We start from the raw sequence: 22,711 nt of genomic DNA, 5'->3' as shown, positions 1-22,711 counted from the left end.
GTGGAGGTTTACTTCTAGCTCAAATATATAAATTTTTATGATTACAGGATTTTTGATTTTTTTTTTTTGGGGGGGGGGGGAGATGAACCTTGAATTTACCACCAACTCCGCAAAAACAGTGTTACGGTGCGCGTTCTAGTTAGCACAAAGGTACCTCTTCATGAACAATCAGATTTTGGCTCTGAAATCACCTGAAATACGTCTATCGATCCAAACCGATCGAATGTCGGAAATGGAAATAGATTCACGAAAAAAAAAGTTAAATGTAATATCAACAGAATCACAAATATACCCTTCTTCAAGAATGTGCCAGTTTTTTTTTTGTTTTTTTTGTTTTTTTTTGGGGGGAGGGGGGTAAAAAAACAACTAAAAACACATCAAAAATTGCTTTACAGTCATTTTTGCTACGTTATTACGAGTCGGACAAACATTTCAGGGAAGGAAAAGGGTGGGGGTTAAACCCCCTAATCCCCCCTCCTGGAAACGACCTTGCCCTTTTTGATGCGTTCTTATTTAAATCTAAAGATTTGCTGCAATGTAGCCTAATAATGAGTTACTTATAGCAGGGAATACGTTTGGTCTGACACGGTCGATATTTCAACTACTTTGAGCCACATCAAATCTGCTTCTTTTTAAAATGAGAAAAGCGATTAGTGAGCATATCTTTTATTTGGCAGTATGATTAAGGCAAGATGTCCAATTGCAATAGAATTTTTGTCTGAATTCTGTCGCCATCAGGCCTGTCCGTCTTAATTCAACTGTCCCAGTTAACCTCCTTAGATTTGGAATTTGAGACTGGACAAAATCCAGTCTGTCTCAAAAGACAGTCTGGATTTTGAGGCAAACTGCAAACTTTTGAAAGCTTTACTAGTTCTCTACGAGAATTCACTAATAGGTCGTTTGTCTTTGAGACGAAATTGCGGAGATGACAATATTACATAGCGATTACAATCAAAAGGGCAGTCAAACCCGCATACTTTAGCACACCAGGCATACCCACACAATGCTGGGTCGTTGGTGTGACAAGCCATGATGACCCAGATCAAGTCTTCATGATTATGTCATACCCCTCAAGCGTTGCTTAATTAGAAGAGTCTCTTGGCTCAATGTTGGATCTTCGGGATTTGCAACCACTTATTTTTCGTTCAAGTGCTCCCAGAATTTTTAATTCGTTGCCTACTTCTGGGTATTCAGTATTTCTAGGGCTTGGTCTACAAGCGTCAGCAATGCTTTTAGCAATCTTAGTATAAGCAGAGTGTGTCGATGTCATAAACCTGTTGACAATCCCATCCAAGTAGTTGAGAGCAGTTAGATTTGTGCAGACTGGATTTTGAGTCAAACAACAAACCCTTTAAAGCTTTCGGTGTTACTAGCCCTCTACGAGAATTCACTAATAGGTCGTTTGTTTTTGAGACTTTTAGCCGACACTCGCAAAATGACTTTTAAGGCACCGTACGGCCGTAAAACATTTTGTTGTACATCAAGCAGTCCGAAACAGAGCACATTCACCTATGACATGTTTGGTACGTACAATAGCTACGTCTAACAAACATTATTTTGTGCTACTTGGAACAGTGCCCTAATTACTGAAGTTGTCTTACCTGATTAATTTTCATCAGCAGTTTATTTTTCTTCAATTTTTTGGGGCTTATGTCTCCCGGTAGGAACCGTCCTTCCTCTCTTGGTACAATTACGTTAAAATACCTGCAACGAAATTAAATTGCATAAGAACATTGGCTGTCAGAACAGCTGAAATCCAGATTCAAAGATGTCCCACCGAGATTAGAGTTGATAAAGTTTTCTTTTCATGTCCAAGGGTTCACTTTAGCCCCAACACTAAACCCATGTTCTGAAAACTACCTAAAGAAATAGAGAATAAACTTTGGAATTAATGTAATTAACTCTTTGGAATCCTAGGAGCACAGAGAGATGCAAAAAGGAAAAAATGGCAACACTGGTAAATACCCTCTACAAACTTATTGTTGTTATAAAGAAAGGGGGTTATTCATAAACAATAACATAGTAAAAGCTAAAGCAAAGCTTGTTAAGGTAAGTAACCCCACCCCCTAGGCTTAAAAATAAATAAACTTATGAGTGGTGACAATAATGAACCACCATAAAACAAAAGGGCAAAAGGGGAAAAAAAAACCTTGGGGACCTCCTATCATTAAAAAAAAATCCGACAATAGTAATTATTGAAAGCAATAGTTCTGGAGGTAGCACATTTGACACAGCCTCGAGTCGTAATCAGTACGATACATCTTATAATCAGTTTAGGCCACTACTACTAAAACTAAGGATATAAAGGCGAAAAATTTGAGCAAAAATGTTTTACTTTTTTCCTTGCGCTATACATCAATACACCTTAAAATCTATCAGCTAAATTTAGGACTGCTTGGATGAAGAAGACGAGTACTATTTTTCGTTAAAAAGCCATAGCAAAAGGAAACTGCTTCTATTTAAAGATCAAAAGTCTAGTTTTTATATGATGATATTTTTTTTTTATCTTTTCGTTTGTAAGTGTATGTGGTAAATAAATGTAGTTATAACTTTTGGAAAGTAAAAACATTAGTAACATTAAAAGAAGACAAGGTGGAATTAAAAAAAAAAAGTTGTACATGTGACAAAGCAAATGAAAAGACAGAATTAATTACCGAATTTGAATTTGAAATTTAACAAATATTTTCAAACTGAACAATAAAATATTGATCTATAAACAACAGTTCTTTTTGGCGACAAAATAACATAGGGTCTCAACACCTGGGTAGCGCCTGGGTAGTCCAAATTGCTATATATTTAATAGACTTAAATACTTTAAAACGACATTGACGCAGTATCTACATACTTTTATTTGTGATTGGAAGGGTTAGCAATTGATGAAACGATATTAAAAAAGAAAAAGACACAAAAACTTTAAGTTATAATCATACTTTGGTTTTTAGGTGGAATGGCTGTCAATTAATCAAAAGATCTTAGAAAAAATAAGATAGAGATAGAAAAAAAAACTCTTTAAAGGAGCAACTATGTACTTATTTATAATTTTTTCTTGAAAACGGCTCCGTATTTTCTTCTTTTTTTGAAATTGGCACTAGACACGTCACAAGTCGGAGAAAATTCCTTTAGAGCCTTCGTTTATGAAAAGGAAATTCGAGTAAGAAACGTCACATACAGTTCAAGAGCAAAAATTACTTCAGATTTCCTCACAGAGTGGTCGCATCGTTTTTAGTTTCACGACATATACAAAATTACACAAGATGACAAATAACTTTTTGACAGCTAAAGAAAAAGGCATGGAACAGCAAAAATCACATTGAATTGCAGAGAAAAACGTTGCACAACGAAACCTGCTGTTAGATGACAGCAAAATTACAATGGAATGAAGGAATATGCTAATTTACTGTACGTGAGTCTGTGAAGGATAAACTGGAAGGAGATAATTGAATTTCCCCCAGAATTGATTAATTAAAATTGCGGATTTTTCACCATAGAGTGAAAGATATGTTATTTTAGCGTCTGCAAAAAATATAGAGGAAAAGGGAAATTATTTCACACATGAACCACCCTGGAATGGAATGAAGTTATTTTGGTGTCTGTGAATTATATACAGGAAAGATGAACTGAATTGATGCCACGAAAAAGTTCGTGTGAATTACGTCACATTTATACACATTCGAAGAGCGAAAATAACATCTTTTTTTCCAGGCGTAGTCGTATCGTTTTTAGTATCTACGACGCTCCTGGTTGTTACTGAATTGTATAACAACGCAATTGTGTGTGCGAATACGACTGCATTGTCTAACACTATTCAAAAGATGTCTATCTGAATGAGGTGCAATAAGATTGCTATTAATTATAATAAGTCAAATTTTGTAGTGTTTGGACGGTCTGGTAATTGTTATCCATGGATATCTTCAGTTGAAGCTGGGGGCCTTGCAATATGGAGTACTTTAAGTGTTCGACACCTTGGTATTGTTGTTGATGAATCACTCTAATTTAAAGATCATATTGTGAAAGTTTCAAACATATTAGCAAAAAATGTTGGCATAATTCGTAAACTTCAACATTGCTTTCCGAATGAAATAATCCGTATGTTATATTTTAGTTTAATTCGCCCCTATGTTTTGTATTGTAGTTCAATATAGTTGGGAACTTTCTCCTCAATCCTTCATCCAGTCCGAGTTATACAAAATTTCATCATTAGAGTACTTGCTAATTTAAACCCTTCTGAGCCGTGTCGAGAGCTTTATGTTAGGTTGAAAATACTCCCAGCGGCTGCTCTCCGTGACTTTTATACTGGTGTTTTTATGTATAATTGCGTCAGAGGTAAGTCAGCTTCTTTTCTAAGTGTGTTCACACAAGTTAATAAAGTTCATTCCCATGGCACAAGGTCAATGAACAAAATTCATGTTAATAATTTGGTTACGTCTTGGTCAGGGGTTTCCCTTATTTTTGGAGGGGATAAACTATGCAATTCGTTAAATGAGAATATTAAAAAGAGTAATTTAAGTGAATTTAAGAAGACTGTTTAATAATTAATGAAATAGGATGCATAGTTGATAGACTAAATTGGTATTAAATCGTTAAAGGTGGTGTTTTATTTTTATTGAAGTGTGTTAAGGAAAGAGTTGGTTATCCCTCCCCCATATCATGCTATGGCATTTGGAGAGGATGTGTTTATGTTAAGTTTTCTGTCAATAATTGTTATTAAATAAATTAATTAACAGAAATATAACGACTGGGGAGAGGCTTGGACAATTTTTTTTCTATGACGTCATGTGAAATTATACATGACCTTGACTGAATCCCAATAGCTAAAGCAAAAGACATGGCAAAATATCTGAGGTAATAACGCACTTAGATGAAGTGCAACAAGATCCGCAGATAGAAGACAAGCGCCACAAGCAAAGAAAACTATGGTTAGAAGAAAAGTGATAGGGATGATCACGTCGAACCGTAAATAAAATCTGCGATTAGAAGACAAGCAACAGTGAGAATCACAACGAGTCCCAGGAGAAAACAAATCCTATAAAATGGATGATTCTTTGATGCATTAACAAGAAGGAGGAACTGAATTCACATCAACATTTCTTAATTCAATATGATTCATGCTAATACGTAATTAGTGAATCAAATATAAACAAGCCTGCCACGTGCCAAGTGCCAGGGTCCAGGTGAAGCGCGAGCTCTTGTTAAACAAACAATAATTGTATGTATACCTGTAAGTTTCTTCTCAATGACAGCACTATAGCTTTTTCTGAAAATTAGCATACTACTATTTTTCGGTGATATAAAAACGATCTAAGGTCACAACTTTGAAAAAATTCGTTTTCCCTCCCAGACCCCTTAGTATTTTTCATAAATCATCTGCTGATTGAAATTAGAGACCCCTTGAAGGTTTAAGGCCCTGGGGATGAGTAGGAAGAGTTTCAAAACGCAAATTGTTTGTTAATAAATCAGCGCCCAAACTCTCGGTACTGTCTTGTTTAACGAACATAATTGTATGCATACCTGTAAGTTTTCTCTCAATCACAGTACTACCTTTTTTTCTGAAAATTGGCATACTACTATTTTTTGGTGTGAAAAAAGATCTAGATAGGTCCCAGTTTAAAAAAAAAATTCATTTCCCTCTCAGACCCCTTAGTGTATTTCATAAATCATCTGCTTAATGAAATTAGCCTTGAAGGTTGAAAGCTCCGAGGATAAGCAGGTGATTCAAAACACAAATTGTTTGGCAGCACATCAATTGCTTCCGAAATTTTAAGAAAAAAAAAAAAAATTCTATAGCTGTGAAATGAGCCTTGGATTCCGAATTGCTTTGGTTTAAATGCTATGCATTACGACAGAAAAATTACAACAATAATTTGTATACCAGGGAACCGCGCAATTGTTATTGGTTCAATGTGTTTATTCGTTATAAGATAATTGTTCGTTTTCCGGTGTTAAAAAAGAATCTAGATTGTTCACAACTGTCAGGAAATTTGTTTAAAGCCTTAATTAGCTTTAGAAAACATTTTCATATGAATGACGTCACCAACACTCAGATGTCCAATACCTTAATGGTTTTACTTTCTACAGCGAATAAAATAAAACTAACTGCATTTTGCAAAATAAATTAAAAAACGCTGTCTTTCTTTTCACCTAGCGAATCTTGGTGCCCTGATAGAATATATAAATAGTAATGCAGCAAATAACTTACCGAACTTTGCATTCCTTTGGCGAACGATACGTCACTGAACATGCACTAACCATATCTGACACCAAATCCCAGTTTGGACTTAAAGAAGGACTGAAAACTTGTAAGTTCAGGGGAAGTCCCTGTAAACTCTGCACACTCTGAAACACACACAAAAAAATTTAATCTTGTTACCGACATTATAAAAAAAAAATTGGGACCTGCCCAAGAGCCTACATTTGGGCTCACAAATCAAAGACATGACTCACACTTCAGTACGGCGTGACCTGACGACCATTTTCAAATATTTACTTTGATTTTCTCGATTGTAGACGTCTCTATATCAATATCAGTCTAAGATTTGTAATCAGCATGCTCCGGAACTGCTATTAAATAAAAAAAAGTTCCGAGTTCTGAGGAAGTCCCTGTAAACTCTGCACACCCTGAAACACACATGAGCAAATTTAACATTGCGGCCAATGAAAAAAAAAAAAAAAAAATCAGATTGGTTTTGTAAAGATTGTTGCGAGCCGACGATTCTGCAAAAAAAAAAAAAAAAAAAAAAAAAAAAAAAAAAAAAAAAAAAAAACTACGCTTCAACTACTCTTCTTGGTTGATCTTCCACTGCATTCATCATCTCTACTAATAATACTACCTAGGTAAGTGAAGATGTCCTAGTCTTAGTGACTTCGTCTGCTTAACATTAATTTTCAAATCTATTATTGCATACCAAACTCTCACAAACCACCAGAACTCATTCATTTCGCTAAAAATCTTACGACACTCAAATCATCTGCATATCTCACTACAAATCTTACAGGAATTCCAAAAAATGAGGCTTTGTGTTACCCAAGTAATATTGACAAAGAATAAGTAAGCAATAACTTTAGTTTTAGAAATTGGATATCAGAAAGTGACTGTTGCGGTTTGATCTTTGAAGATGAGAAGTTCCTTCGATTCCAAGAACAATCCTACTTAACTTATCTCGATTTCGCCAAGCTAACCTAGGCCTATTTTATGCAGACTGGATTTCGAGGAGCACAGAATGTTCTTTTTTGGCAACTCTGGCAACATTCATCAGCACCAGTTTAATTTGACCAAGCCTACTTAACCTGCCAGGATTTACCCAAGCTAATCTAGGTCTATTTGTTGCAGACTGGATTTCGAGTAGAATCAATTCTTGAAAACAGAAGAATTATGGATAATTATTACTAGCAGAGAAATTTCAGCTTTAACCCTATAAATAAACAGATTCGAAATTCAATCATCCACTATTCTTTGAAGTTTTTTACAATTAAATGAAAGGTCACGGTAAAAGTGGCGCTGATATTTTTTTGTGCTATTTTAAATCGCCGAATATCTTACTTTGAGCTCAAAGCATAGGCGTCTGTTTGCGCGCGGGGGGGGGGGGGGAGGGAGGGGGCATTAATAATTCGAAAAAAAAACTATAATTTATTAAGTAACTATAAAACTGTGGCTCCTTTAAAGTTTGAACTTCTCTTTACTTCTAGCAGATTTTTTTTAATTAGCCTATGCTCGTTTTTAGTTTTTCGCGTTTAAAAAAAAAAAAAAAAAAAAACGCGAAAAACAAGGGCTCATTACACTTCCTAGCATGTTCTACATTAACATTTATGCGAACATACTGCCTTTGAAACTTCCAAATAAGTGAGCCTAATTAATCGCAAAATTGTAAAAATGTTCTATAGTTCCTGTTTCGCAACATTATCTCAGGCCAAATTTTTACGAAAAATGAAACATGTTTTCAAATTAGTCAAAAATTACTCAAATTTTTCCCTGGTACTTAAGGCTCTTTTGCTCCCTAAAACCTATTAGCTCAAGAGTAGATTTTCTTGTTTTAAAACTTTCGGAAAAGGATATGAACACCCTCTACATCCGCAAATACAACAGGAACAGAATCACTAAAAAATAAAAGGTGTTTAAACAGGTGTTTAAACAATACAATGAATAAACTTTTCTGAATAAAAAGAAAAAGGAAGTAATTGAAAACGAAACTAAGACTTGTTGATCTTTATAATAATATTCGTAATATAATTAGAGAGGTAAAATCAATTGTTGTTTGGTCATGGAAATCAGTAGGGGGGGGGGGGGGACTGGTTCAGGAATCATTTAAATGTTTTAATTTTAACTTCCAACATCTAATCAAAACTGAAATATTACTCCGAATTTCTTATTTGCAATTGAAACCCATAATAAGCGCTGGTAACGTCCTATTCTTTACGTTTTGGATTCATACACTAACCTATAAATGTAGAATTGCGTGATTAGATAACGTGATTGAAGATTAGATAACGTAAACTGAACACGAGTTTTTATTTTTGAAGATGAAAAGTAACCATATCTGACTTTATATAACAAATCAGCACAATCACCATCCTAAAATTAATTATTATAATTACTATTAAAAATTAAATGAATTAGAAGTTTACAACAATAAACAAGTTTATTGAGACTAACTTAATGATTAAAACGATCTTAATCATTAAATATTATTTTTGTTCATTAATTCGTCTTCCTGATTTTATACTCTGTTTAAACAGTTTTTTTTCTTGTACAGACTGAATAAAGTTAGAATTATGAATTCGTATATACATACATTTAGCAAAGACATATCTTCATGTATTTGCCATTCAGGTAACTGTTCAGTATCTTCAGATCTGATGTGACCTAGTCCACCAGCACTGCCAGCAAAAGGTGGTCCTACGACGGGACGAGCCCCAACACGAGCCAACTTCAAATCTCTCTTCAACTTAGTCAACACTGGGTTCGGTCTTTCAAACAGGGACCGAGGTGCCGTGACAATATCGTCGCGACGAGCCTTCGACACTCGACTTTTAACTAGAAACAAAGATAATAACAAAAATAAGGTAACAACAAAGGTAAGAAACAAAGGTAGTTCTTCCCAAGGGAGCATTTTATTTCGCAAAGAACTAAAACAAGCAGCTTCATTTTATGTCCAACTCGTCACAGCTGTTATATGGAAATTTTGCATATACAGGTAAGCATGGGAAGGGAAGGGAGTGTCATCGCCCCTTTGCGTCTCAAGACAGTTTTTTTTTTTCAAATATAGTCTCTACCGATGAAGTCCTTGCGCACGCGTCTAGCCTTATATATGACAAGTCTTGGTCAATTCGTTCTATGAAGGTAGAGTTTAAAGCAACACTGAATGTGACCAAACACATATTTAGAATTATCAAAATATCAACAAAAGTCAAATCGAGTGTTTTTCAAAATTGGAAAATAGATTTAAGATTAGAATCTAAAAATAGATTTAATAGATTAGATAAGATAGACAAATTCGGATAAATGTAAAATTTATATTTTGTTTTTATATAAATCTATAAAAATAGAAGTTTTTTTAACTTCAATTTTTTTTAATTATATGAATTTATCTAAAAATTTATATTTTTGGATAAACATAAAAATGATAAATAAAAATCAGATAAAATAGAGAATAACAGACCTTAAACGAAGATCAACCGAAACTCATCATATTTTACAAAGTTTTCATCAAACTGTTACGTGATCTGTTTGTTATAGTAGAGCATTGACTTCAGAAAAATTTCTGTTGGTAGTGTAATACAAAAAACATTTTTAATTTACCATTGACAACTGTTATTACAAAATAAAATTTAGCGATAAAATGTTCACTTAGTGAATGCAAAACTTTTTAACGCATTGTGCACTCGCAGAATTAAAAACTTTAAATAAAGCAAAACAAATAGCCCCCCCCCCCCAGATAAGCAAAATTTTATGAAGTGCTAACTTTGTCTTATTCATAAAACGTAACAATTTCTTGGCAAAAATGAAGAAACAAGAAATTTAAATAAATCCCCCCCCCTCCAGATTTTTTTTCAAGAGATGCTTAAGAACCATCCCCTACCTCCTTGTGCCTTAACCATAAAAAAGACAAACACCTTTTGAAGTTGAATCATTTGCAAGGGCGAAAAAATTGGAAAAAACTTTCTTGGAAAAAAGTCTAGAAAAAACTTTTCGGTTTCAACACTTTGGGTTTCATTACCTCTAACAATATTTTGAAGATATAAATTTTCATTTCAATATTCAACTTAACGACAATTCATAATTAAACAAATTTTTACCCGCAAATGAGACGTAATCAGAACACAAAATTCTGAAGAAATTTTTCAACATTGAAGTAGATAGAAAAAATAGTTATGTTTAACCCTCTAATAAAATGTAATGAAAACACAATCTAGCAATCATCTCTAGAATTTAAACACAACAAAAAAATTGAGAAAATTTTCCACACTGAAGTAAATAAAAAAAAAGTTATTTATTAAATAAAAACAAAGTTTTCCTATGCTCTAATAGGGGATCAAATAATCAGAAACCCAATCTAGCTTTCCCTACTGTTCAAAATAAAAAATTTGAGAAAACTTTTCTATGCTGAAATAAATAAATTAAGAAAATTATTCATTTATTAAATAAAAGACAGGTTAACGTTTTATTTTCTGACATATATATTTTTTGACTATTTTTAACCAACAGTATACCTTTATCCAAAAGGTTTACAAAAATTTTGAGTAAAATTAGGTATAATAAGCCTAATGGCTGATGAAAAAAAGGAAAAAGGGTGGAGCTAAAAATTAAAGGCCAACCTTCTTCTTTCGAAATAACAGCTTCGTCCACTGGTAACAAAGCCACAACTTTCGTCGGCGGCTTAACTTCTTTCAAAGGTTCCAACGATGGAAGCTGATTTTCTGGAATGAACGTTTGCCCATATAGCATCGCCAAAGAATAGTCTATATAATATTCATCATCTCCATGTGGTGGGGTTGGAGGGGACCAAACCTTCAACACCGAAAGAAATTTCGAGCTATTAATTAATATTTAATAATAATAATATTATTAATATAATAACATAATAATAATATAAATATTATAATAACAATAGTAATAATAATAATATTATAATAATTACAATAAATATATATAACAATGATAAGAATATACTGCAATAAAAAGGCTTTCAACTCTAGGAAAGTTAGGTTTAAACAAAGTCAAAAATTTTAAATTAAAAGAATAGACTGTTTTTGTCAGTTAGTGCTCAGAAAAGAAGGATCGGACCCAAGAGTAAAGGGTAACTTTTAAGATTCGGAACCACCACTGGTGTCGACAGAAAAAAACACCAGCGCCATCTAGTTTTTGGCGTCTTCTGGCATTTTTCAATGGAATAGTCAGGCAAAATAAAACAATTTGTGTAGTAATAAGTGTCTAATCTCATTTTCTGAAAAAAAAAAAACACAATTACGTTTCCACTCTTGTAAGTCATCCATACTGTTTGGACTGGATGCAAGGCCGTATTCAGGAGTGGTTTGGGGGTTTGAACCCCCCCCCTCCAAATATTTTTCAGACGCGGAAAACGTAATAGAATTCAAAAAACACATTTTTGATGCAACTGGATGATTATTTTCAGACCTTAAGAAGATTAGTGTTTGGGTTGTTTTTAATCTGTGTAGCCTATCTGCTTTTCTACAGATTTTAAATAATTTTCTCTAATCTGTTTTTTTTATACAAATTTTAGGGCATTTCCCGGATTTTTGTTCCCAGCGTATCCAGTTTTTGGAGAGAGTATTAAAAAAAAAAAGAAAAAAAAAAAAAAAAAAAAAAAAACAAAAAAAAAAAGAAAAAATTTTGTGCATTTTTGTTAAATTTTTATGAGTCGGACAGATATTTGGGGGAGAGGGGTTAAACTCTAATGCTTCTCCTGGATGATACGTCCTTGGCAGACTGTTAATACTTTTTTTGTTAATACCTGCTTATCAAGTACAGAAGAATAGTGCGAGCAGCGACAACTTTCTTCATAGTCAATAGTTTAGTGAAAAGAATTTTAATGAAAAAATACGTATTTAAAATTGTCTACTCCCATTTCTGTCGTTATGTCAAATCCAAAGGATCTATTTATATTATTTTGACAACTGAATAATTAATAAGTCTATTTTAATAATCGAGTTTATTTTAGCCAAGTATAATTTTTAATAAAATTGTTTAAAAAATGAACTTGCAGTAAATAAGTTTAAGAAGGTGATTGCATGATCTAGTCCAAAAAATAAAGGCGGAGACAGACCTGAATTTTCGCAAGCCTCCCTTATATGCAACTGTTTGAACTTGTATAGTGGACGGATCCCAACCAGAGAAATTGTGATAAAAATATAAAAATACATGAAAAATATAAAACTATATAACTGATGTAAACTAAAAGATTTACTTAAAATTGACGGAATATGAAGAGAAAGTCAATGGCGTCAATTCACAAAAACTAATGACGGGGCAATTTGTTTTTTTAATCTAGTGGGAGGGGGCATTTTTTCGTTTTTTTTTCAATTAAAACACCAAACAAAAAAATTTTTGAGTGAAAAACCAAGGAAAAGGTATCTTGTAAAATCTACAGGTTGGTGGGGGGGAGGCACATCTTGGAGAGTCAGTTCCTCCCTCCTTTCAACCACCATGGCAACGAGTACATTATACCGTCAAAATCCTTGAGGGTATAAAACAATCAGTTGGTGCAATAGGAGCTGCGTTTACCAACTTCTGGTTAAAAACTGTAAACTGAGTATGAAAATGTAAGATATTCTTGATTAGCCCTCCCCCTCCAATTTCCCACAAGATTTTCAGGAAAAATTTTTACAAAATTTTCAATTATTAACAAAATTGTTTTCTATTTACTAATTAAATAATTGAATTATTCAATTATTATTAATTATTTTAATTTAGTCGTTTTAACTATTATTGCTTAAATACTTTTTAATTTTTAATTTGTTTCATTAATTCTTTTTATTTATTAACCACTCTCTACTTTATTAACAAATTTTCAAAAATTAAAAAATGATTATAACCTTTATTTTCTTTGCTTGAAATTTTGTACCCATAAATTTCTGCACCCGGGGCAAGGGTCTCGCCTGTCCCTCCCTTAAAACCGCCTCTGCATTAACAAGGTGATTCTTGTCACCTTGTTAATGCAGGGAAATGCGGATTAGGTGTTCATAGCAAATTAGGGGTTTTCAGCCATAATTAGGCCTAATTATAGCATAACCCATTAGGTGATTTTCGGCATATAGCAAATACGAATTTGATATCCAAAAGACAATTAATCTTTATGTCTCAGTCGAATTAATTCACCAAGCGATGCTCGATCCCCTGGTACAAATATACAACACTAGTAAAGAGTTGAGCGACTATGGGCATTGCTAGTTTTCCGGGGCAACAGCACTCCCTCCCCCCCCCTCAAAAAGGCAAACAATTTCCTTTGACGTAGGAACGTACTATTTTTTTTATCATACTACGAGTTTGGTCAATAACTTTGAGACAGTCAAAGTTTTATTTGTTTTCATTATTAAAGTTCCAAACATTCTTATAGGTCGAGAATCTATTCTTGTTTATATATATATATATATATATATATATATATATATATATATATATATATATATATATATATATATATATATAAAACAAAAAAACAACAACGTTAAGACCATTTTTGTAGAAGACAAGAGGAGCAACTCCCCCAATAAGACTGCCCCCTTAAGGTCATGCACATGGTTTCCACCTGGAGGAATTTATATCTTTAAGAGGAATTTTCTACTTAACGCAGATTTCCAAGTGAATTTTATCACACTGACAGAAATAAATTCTCAGATTTTTTTTTTCTAAATCATCGTACATTCTTGCAATCGTTGTAGTATGTTGTATGTTTAATAATGCGGCTAATATTAGTCACAAGCAAGGTGAGGTGGTCAGTTTGTCCAGGGACTACACACTGATGATGATATAGGATTTAGTAAACATTTTCTTTTCTTAGAACAACGTGAGAGCTACCCTATCTTGGCGACGAAAAACAGATTTGTTCGGGGTATTTCCCAGGGTACATACGTTCTAAGATCACACTGGCTTAGAACGTATTTTTTTTTACCAAAATAATACGTTTAAGCGTTACGTTACAAAAATACGTTACTCTGTCACCAAAAGGTCGTATCTTACATTTTCACACTTAGTTTACAGTTTTCTGACCAGAAGTTAGTAAACGCAACAACTGTTACAGCAACTGATTGTTTTATCCTGTCAAAAATTTCAGTTAAGGCATAACGTACTCGTTCCCGTGGTGTCAAAAAGGATTGAAAAAATGCCTCCCCAAGATGTTTTCCCTCCCCCACCACCTGTAGATTTTCAAAAATACATTTTCCTTGTTTTTTATATCACCTTTGAAAAAAAAACAATATAGAAATAATTAAGAAAGCCAAGAAAACAATTCAGCCAGTAGAAAAGAAAGCGAAAAAACAAAAATAGATATTTCGGAAAGGACCTCCGCCAAAGCATCCTCAATGCTCAAAACAAAATAAATGTTTTTGTTTTTTCCATAGTCGAAGTTTTTCAACATTTTTCATATGAAAGGCGTCACCAATACTTGGCATAATTGTAATAAATTTTGCTGAAGATGAATGTCTGAGTTAAATGTTTAAAAAAAAAATACATTACAATTCTATTTGATTGCCGATATTATAAAACAATTTGTCTGTATAAATACGCAAAAATTTTTACCAAATAAAAGTTCAAATTCTTATAAAAAGTGTCTTTTTTCATCAAGCGAAGCTTAATTTTTTCTAAAAGGGCTAGAGGTTTCTAGTGAACTTTAAAGAGAAGAAAAATGGCAAATTTTTAACAAACTGGTATTACGCCAATACAAAAACCTCAGAGCGCTTGCTAAGTTTTCAATTTGGTTTGAACTCAAGTTAACTAAATGTACACTAGTATCCTTACCTAATTATAGGTCCCGGATAAACCTCTTTATATGCCCCATTTGGAAGAATAGATTTAGGGACGAGAGCTGCCCTCACCCATGCTTCCCTTGGCTACCCACTTAATCAAAGCATAATAAGTGAATTTTATAATACTTACAGGCATTGGGGTTCCATCATCGTAAAACACGAACTGAAAGAGAAACAGGATATACGTTACTCCTATAAAGTGAAAAGGACACTAAAATTAAAACAGTTTTTGCCCCCTGCTTCCATCTTAGTTTTTCGCCCCCTGGCCCCATCTTAGTTTCTGTCCCCTGGCTCTATCTTAAGTCTATTCACGCCCGAAATTTTCTGTTTCTAGAATTTTCTACGATTTTTATTTTGCTTGTTATACAACCATTAAGATCTTTCTCATTGCGTTAATTATTTCCTTTATTATCACACTAAATCAGGAAAAGAAACAACCGGAAATTTTTCTGTTTACACAAAAAGCCGAACTGAATGATTGTACCACCCAATTTACTACCCAAACGGTATAATCAAGTATTTCAAAAATCAATTGAACGCTACAACCGTTTGTAGTTGAGCAAATATAGGCTAGTAGGAAAAAGTAAAAAATAATTAAGAAGAGACACTTTTCGAATTAGAAGAAAAAAAAAGATTAAATTGATATGTCACTGGCCAGTCCAGTGGATAAATACAAGAGAATAAGACAGCCTAATTGATACCTAAAATGATGCTCCTGAGATTTATGCAAAGTGGACAAATTTCAAAGACACATAGTAGAGTTTGCTATAATACAAGAGTGCATTATTTAGCTCTTGGAGAAATCAGACGGATCATAATATATGACAACAATGTTTTGCCCAAATTATCCCCTTGCGACTGTTTATAATGAAAAGCTTTATATAAAGCTTCATTTCTTCTTCTTGTTTGATTCTTATGGAGCGGCCTCAACATTATCTCATCACTGGAATCAAATTCCGAGTCTTGCAGCGGATTGGTGGAGCTGAGTTCAAACTTCGAGTCCCGTGTTACCAAGAAAAGACCAAACCCACTTCGCCACTACAGGAAAAATAAATAAAATTATCCTTTATTATCCAAACAATGATAAATAAGATGTGTAGCGATTTGACAGACGTCGCCAAGTACTAGTTTAGGAGACTAGTATAAAGTCTCCTATTCAACCTATTTTGAAAGAAAGAACGGGAAAGGGTTACATTTGCTTTGAATTGCACTCCATTGTTTAATTTTTCTTAATTTTAAAACTTTTTAGCTTTATTTTATTTCTTGTTATTTTTTATTCACATTTTCCTTATCTTGTACTTTTTTTGCTATTTTTTATTTAGCAATTATTTTACTTTTTAATTAACTTAAAAATTTTATTTTAAATGTTTTCGTTGTTCTTAAGTGTTTCATGAGGAACAGATTCACCATATCTTCATCAGAATTACCTGTCACAGAACTTTAAAAACTTTATATAGTTTTAAGAGTGATTATCTAAAAAATAACTTAAGGAAAAACAGACTAATATAAATGAAGGAGGAGGTTTTACTGACTTTAAAGAGCAAAAAAAAAAAAAAAAACGTAATTACTTCTTACAATAGGACTGTTGTCATCGCCTTCAACTGTAGACACAGCTCGGAAGGGCGGGGGGAGGCAACAGCTTTCCCATTCCTTTAAAATGTATTCTTCACCCCTTAAATATCCTTAAAAGCTAGTGTAAAGATAATCAATGGCAAAAGAGAGTAAATTTTTCTTTTCCTCTATTTTTCTTTTCCCTCTTGCCTTCTGGCGCCCCCTCCTCTTCTGTTGTAAATGCCCACAGCCTCTTGTTGTATATACTATAGTATAATTTGTCCTTAGCTGAAATTACAAGACGCTAGGCTATCTGTTTTTAGTTTTAAACTCGAATTCCCATATTTTCCATGGATTTTTTAAATTGCATGTATGCAATTAAGTTATATTGTAGCATTTTACCATGAAGATGGATTGTAACCCCTAAATTATTGCATGATATAATTTATTGACCCTGGGATCTGATGCTCCTGCTTTAATAACCAAAAAGAACAGAATTAGGTACTGTAAAGACGTTTTTAAGCAATCCCAATAAAAACAATTTTGTTGTTGCTGTGAAATTCTTTATTTAAAACAATTATAAAACGCAGAATAAGCGTCTTTATTATATTATACATTAAAATTATATATAATATATTTATGTGCAATGTTTATTGTGATATAATATAAATATATAATTAGTTATTGGCCTATTGAGTTAATATTATGTCATATATAACATTTGTATTTTTTATATACAGTTAAATATTTGTACAACATTGTGTATGATACTTAATACTAACATATAATATTATATATTATTTATTTTGTAAATAATGTTTATTGAGTAATTATGTTATAATTTTTTATGCACAATAAATTATCCTTCCAAGAAGCAGAGCTTGTCCATGGAATGGAAAAGTTAGTTTGCCCCCCCACCCCTAGGTTTTGAAAAATACATTTTGCCCACTCCCTAAATATTCATGAGCTGAAGTCACTGTCCGGGCTGTAAAGTTCAACAGTCTAAAATTTTAGGAGGATGAGCACTTTTGGGTGGAAGATGTGGTTAACGACTGTAAAATACCATTTCATCTCCCACAGGCCCGGGATACGTGCCCCATGAATTTTAAGCCATTGAGAAAGAAAAAAAATGTTTATCCACTGAAAAATTGAAAATGGGACTTGATCGTGGAGGGTCTAAGGACCCAGGTCCAGGGCCCTGCCCTGGATCAAAGCACAGGACCCAAGGAGGGCCCAACTTTCAGCATTTGATCAATCAGACAGAAAAGTTCCTTATTGTAACCCAGACGTGAAGCCTGGTTCACAATAAAAAAAAAAACAATACTCGTGATCTTATTTAATATATCTTTAATCTAAGGGACCCAGAGCTCAAACCCGGTTTTAGCAACACACTGCAGGGCCGACGCAAGGACCTTAGTAGTCAAGAAGCGTCGTTAGAATAAAATTTTAATGAGCAAATACGGCACCCTGTGCTAACAGAACTGTGATGGACTTTTCGTGCAGAAGTAAATAATTGCTTAGCCTGAAACACCTTTAATCCGGTATTATTAAGAGGTTTTGCCTCGCGAATGATATTGAGATAGAAACGTCCAAGGAAACTATGATTCTTCATATTTTTCTTTATCCAAATTTGACAAAAAGGACTTCTTGACTCCCGTGTCCTTTAAAAGTACCAAGGGCATTAAAAATAAAATCTGATTCATTAAATTGGTAAAGTGGAAATTTACACGACTATATGCGTCTCATTACATTTAGGAAAAACTCAGGAATTCAATTTTTAATGCAAAGCTCGTTTGAGGCAGCTATGCAGTTTTAATACTTGCGTGCGTCTAGTTTAAAAATAAGAAACGTGTGAAAAATCAGCAGAAAATGAGTAACAAAAAATATTGTCATTGAGCTCAAAAAAGTGTAACTTTCCTGATTGTTGTAGCAAAAGACACACTGCCATTAATTGGCAGTATACTTGAAAGAAAAATGATTGGATGATTAATATTATGCAAGAATATAACCCTAAGAATATATGCAAGAATACAATCTTGTTACCAAATAGGAATTGAAAAGAAATGTTCATACCATTGAACAGCTAAAAATATAAACAATGCATTCATATGATTACTGTTAAAATTTTTGTTGTCTTACCTACAGGGACATCTTTTATATTTGAGGATGCTTGCAGTGGAAGCATCCTCTTTCGTTTAAATTTGGGCATGGTAGGCCATCCCAAAGAGTATGTGTGTAACTTATAAGAGTGAAAACTGTCGCAAGTGTTGAAAAAATTCCGACACCGTCTAACATTCGGCTTTCTTTGCCTTTTTTCAGTGTATTAATAATGTAAATTTAGTGTAATTGGCAAAGTTAATGAATGAATTAGTGTTTGATCTCCATTTCTGAAGAAAAACAAATACGAAGCTTTAAAAAATGCCAAGGAACGCCAGACGCTAGATGGCGTTTTTTTATGTCGATACTAGCTCCAGTTTACACTTTGATACGTTGCCCATACTTTTTGAGCCAGTCTACCAAACTCGAAATTTTTGAAAAATTTTATTAAATCCTCCTTTTTTTATTTTCATTCGCTCCTATAATATTTAGAAGTTTAACGTCTTCTTCCCATTTTTCTCAAATGTAGAACTATCTCCAAGTGGAGCTTACGATATCAGAATTACTCCTGCTTTAACTACTACTACTACTGACAAGTCACTGCAACACCAAGCCGCCTGGGGCCAAAACAGCTACACACTCTTGAATTTTTCTTGAAAATTGTTATTGGATCCTCTTTTTCTTATTTTCATTCGCTCCTATGATAATTAGAAGTTTAACGTCTTCTTCCCATTTTTATCGAATGTAGAACTATCTCCAAGTGGAGCTTACGATATCAGAATTACTCCTGCTTTAACTACTACTACTACTGACAAGTCACTGCAACACCAAGCCGCCTGGGGCCAAAACAGCTACACACTCTTGAATTTTTCTTGAAAATTGTTATTGGATCCTCTTTTTCTTATTTTCATTCGCTCCTATGATAATTAGAAGTTTAACGTCTTCTTCCCATTTTTCTCGAATGTAGAACTATCTCCAAGTGGAGCTTACGATATCAGAATTACTCCTGCTTTAACTACTACTACTACTGACAAGTCACTGCAACACCAAGCCGCCTGGGGCCAAAACAGCTACACACTCTTGAATTTTTTTTGAAAATTGTTATTGGATCCTCTTTTTCTTATTTTCATTCGCTCCTATGATAATTAGAAGTTTAACGTCTTCTTCCCATTTTTCTCAAATGTAGAACTATCTCCAAGTGGAGCTTACGATATCAGAATTACTCCTGCTTTAACTACTACTACTACTGACAACTCGCTGCAACACCAAGCCGCCTGGGGCCAAAACAGCTACACACTCTCCTCCTCCGTCCCAATCTATTCAGTCACCCTTTTTATGCCCTGCAAAGAACTTCCAATTTACTTTAGATTTTTCTTTACGACCTCCTCCCACCTCATTCGGGGATGACCTGCTTTTTGCTTAGCCCTAAGTTTTAGCAAAAAGGACGATCTTTGGTAATCTGTCATCCTTCATCCGCAGAAAGTTTCTAGCCATCAAAACCTTTCTCTCATCATACACCTAGAAAGCGGTATAGAACCACATTTTTTGCACAGATTACTGTGGAATCCAAGAGAAGAGAGTAACCCAACTTGCATAAATAATTTTTTGTTAATAATTAAGTAAAACTAAATAAACAAAAAGGAAAAATATTTTTGGGTTTCTCCACTACTGCGTAGAAGTTGCTTCATAGAACTTACCACCTTTCGAATTATCACCGCCAGCATATCACCTACTTAAAATTAAACACAACGTTCAGTTGGTTTTTAGTATTCGAAGGTACTTCATTTTAAAGAAAAGGATTGTCTCTATGTGTTGGGACAAACAGAAAAGCACACAGTACGCAGTTTCTTGGACACATTCTATAAGTAAAGCTGATAACCAAAAACTATACAAAAGGCCAATAGTTGTAACTTTGAATTTCCGACGTAATATGGGAACGAATGTCACCAAGTCGTAGAATTGCGAGTTCCATCTTCTTTTTAAACACTGCTTCTTGAACGATTTTAAGATGCTATCAAGGTACGATCCTGACTTTTTAAGAGCTAAGTCATGAACGATTTTAAACGCTGCAAACATAAGATTATGACTTTAAATGATGCTTCGCGAATGATTGTGAACTTAATTTTTATACATTTATCTGAAAACTCAGGGAAGGCTGGAAAACTTCACTAAATGTTGAAAACCCCGACCGCCATAATTTCAAAAATTTCAAGTTTCTGGGATATTCTGATAGTTTAATCTCAGTTTTACATCGAGAACAAATGTTTAAAAACCCAGAATTACTTGACAAGAGCGATCAGACTTCAAAATTTAATTAAATGTTAGAATATCACCAGCATTAATAATTTCAAAGATCCGAACTTTTTAGATATTCTGATGATTTAGCCTTACTCAGTTCTGAAAAACAGCTTAACCCTTCTTATGAACAATTCTATATCCAAAAATTTACAAATTTATTAAACTTTGCTGTTAGTAAATTTCTACGCAAAACGATTCTTAAGATCTTTAAAATAGCCAGCAGTGCTTATATGAATTTTCCAAAATCACCCCGAATGCCAAGTCAACTGAGCATACTTCTCCATCCATCAATTTATTCAAAGCTTCCCTCTTTGCAACCTCCTAAGAAGTCTTTATTTCCTTTAAATCCTTCTTCACAACCTCTTCCCAGTCCATCCGGGGAAGACCTGATTTTTGCTCGGACCAAGAGCGGATCCTGGATTTTTGTTCGGGTGGGGGGGGGGGGGGGGGTACCCAATTTTTTCCCGTCTTTACAGGTATTTTTTAAACTAATTTTCGACTCGGTCAAAAATTTCGGGGGGGGGGGGGGTCAAACCGGGTAACCACCACCCTGGATACGGCCTTGGCTCGGACCTAGATGATTGGCCGAAAAGTCAATCTTTGGCAATCTGTATTCCTTCATCCACAGTATATCTCAATCTATTTGTCATTATAGCCCTAGAAAGTGGGATAAAACCACATTTTTCGTATACATTTAACGTTAACACAAATTAAGTTCTTTAGTTATGAAAGTTAGTTTTCAGGAATTTCTCAGAAACGAAATTTTCTTACGGGGAAGTCACAAAATTTCGGGATTATTAGAAGCACTTACTACCATACCCTAAGTTCTGAAATTACTCAAAACCACATTCGTATTAGTAGGCCTATTCCTAGTTCGATGCTCTAAAAATTGTGTGCTTTAGACTGCGGAGCCTTGGCGGCTGTTTTGGTGCTAAATTCGCCAAAACACCGCCTAAATTTGCATAAATACGCAATAATTTGCACCAGTTTGGTGCAAAACAAAAGAAATAGATCAACCGCAGGGTAAAACATAAAGCGCACAATTTTCAGAGGCACCAGAAGTCCTCGCAGTCTTAAAAAACAACACAAATTTTTAGAGCAAAAAACGTATATTATTAATCAGAAATCAGTAAACAGAACATCATAATCAAAAAAGTAAAAATATCGTAGGACTAAAAAAAAGGGTCACCAACTCCGCTTAGAATTTAATACGCAAAATTAGCAATCATTGAGAAGCATCATTAGGCTTATTAACCGTTTTAACAAGGAATTGAGACATCTTCGTCTGTTTGGAACAAAGGTCAAATGCAAGACTACTATCTATAAAATCAGGCTTAACGGGGGCTTTTATGGCCCTCCCTCGTCGAGACAACAGCGGCTTAGGACCACTAAAGTTCTCTATCGGGTCACTCGTTCGAGACGGAGGTTTAACCTCTTCGCTTTCATTGCTACTATCCAATATATCAAAAGCCTTTAGTACGCTAGATGGTACAGTTTCAGTATTATCAATTATAGGACTTAAGTTTAATTCTGGTTTGATGGTTGGGATGATCTTGGGTTTGATCGCAGACCCGTTCATCCTTGACGGAATGAATACAACAGGTCGCTTTTTAGGCTCCGCCACTGTATTTATACAAACATAACCTGCAGAAGGAACTTGGATTTTAGTAACAACTGGTTTTAAAGAACAGATATTATTTGTTACTGGTTTAACCGGTTTTGATAGTTCTTGATTAGACACGGAGGGTTTCACCTCCACAGGAGGCTCCCCAACTATCCAGTTATTTGT

General features: G+C 34.0%; 1 protein-coding gene across 3 annotated transcripts in view; it reads right to left on the bottom strand.

Annotated features, from left to right (window-relative positions):
- dom (domino helicase) overlaps positions 1-22,711 on the bottom strand; it is a 107,934-nt gene that overhangs the window by 9,263 nt on the left and 75,960 nt on the right. For all 3 annotated transcript variants that reach the window (XM_089086501.1, XM_089086500.1, XM_089086502.1), the window contains 5 exons: positions 15,107-15,139; positions 10,810-11,002; positions 8,787-9,028; positions 6,197-6,333; positions 1,602-1,704 (listed from right to left, as the gene is read on the bottom strand). In XM_089086501.1, the coding sequence (XP_088942627.1) occupies positions 1,602-1,704; positions 6,197-6,333; positions 8,787-9,028; positions 10,810-11,002; positions 15,107-15,139 (708 nt within the window). The remainder of the gene's footprint in view (positions 1-1,601; positions 1,705-6,196; positions 6,334-8,786; positions 9,029-10,809; positions 11,003-15,106; positions 15,140-22,711) is intronic.

Source organism: Artemia sp. Qi Xiang Cuo, chromosome 3 (assembly GCF_049724085.1).
Source record: "Artemia sp. Qi Xiang Cuo chromosome 3, ASM4972408v1, whole genome shotgun sequence".
NCBI classification, from domain to species: Eukaryota; Metazoa; Arthropoda; class Branchiopoda; order Anostraca; family Artemiidae; genus Artemia; species Artemia sp. Qi Xiang Cuo.
The sequence above is the reverse complement of the archived record's forward strand: the minus strand, read 5'-3'. Positions and strand labels throughout refer to the sequence as shown.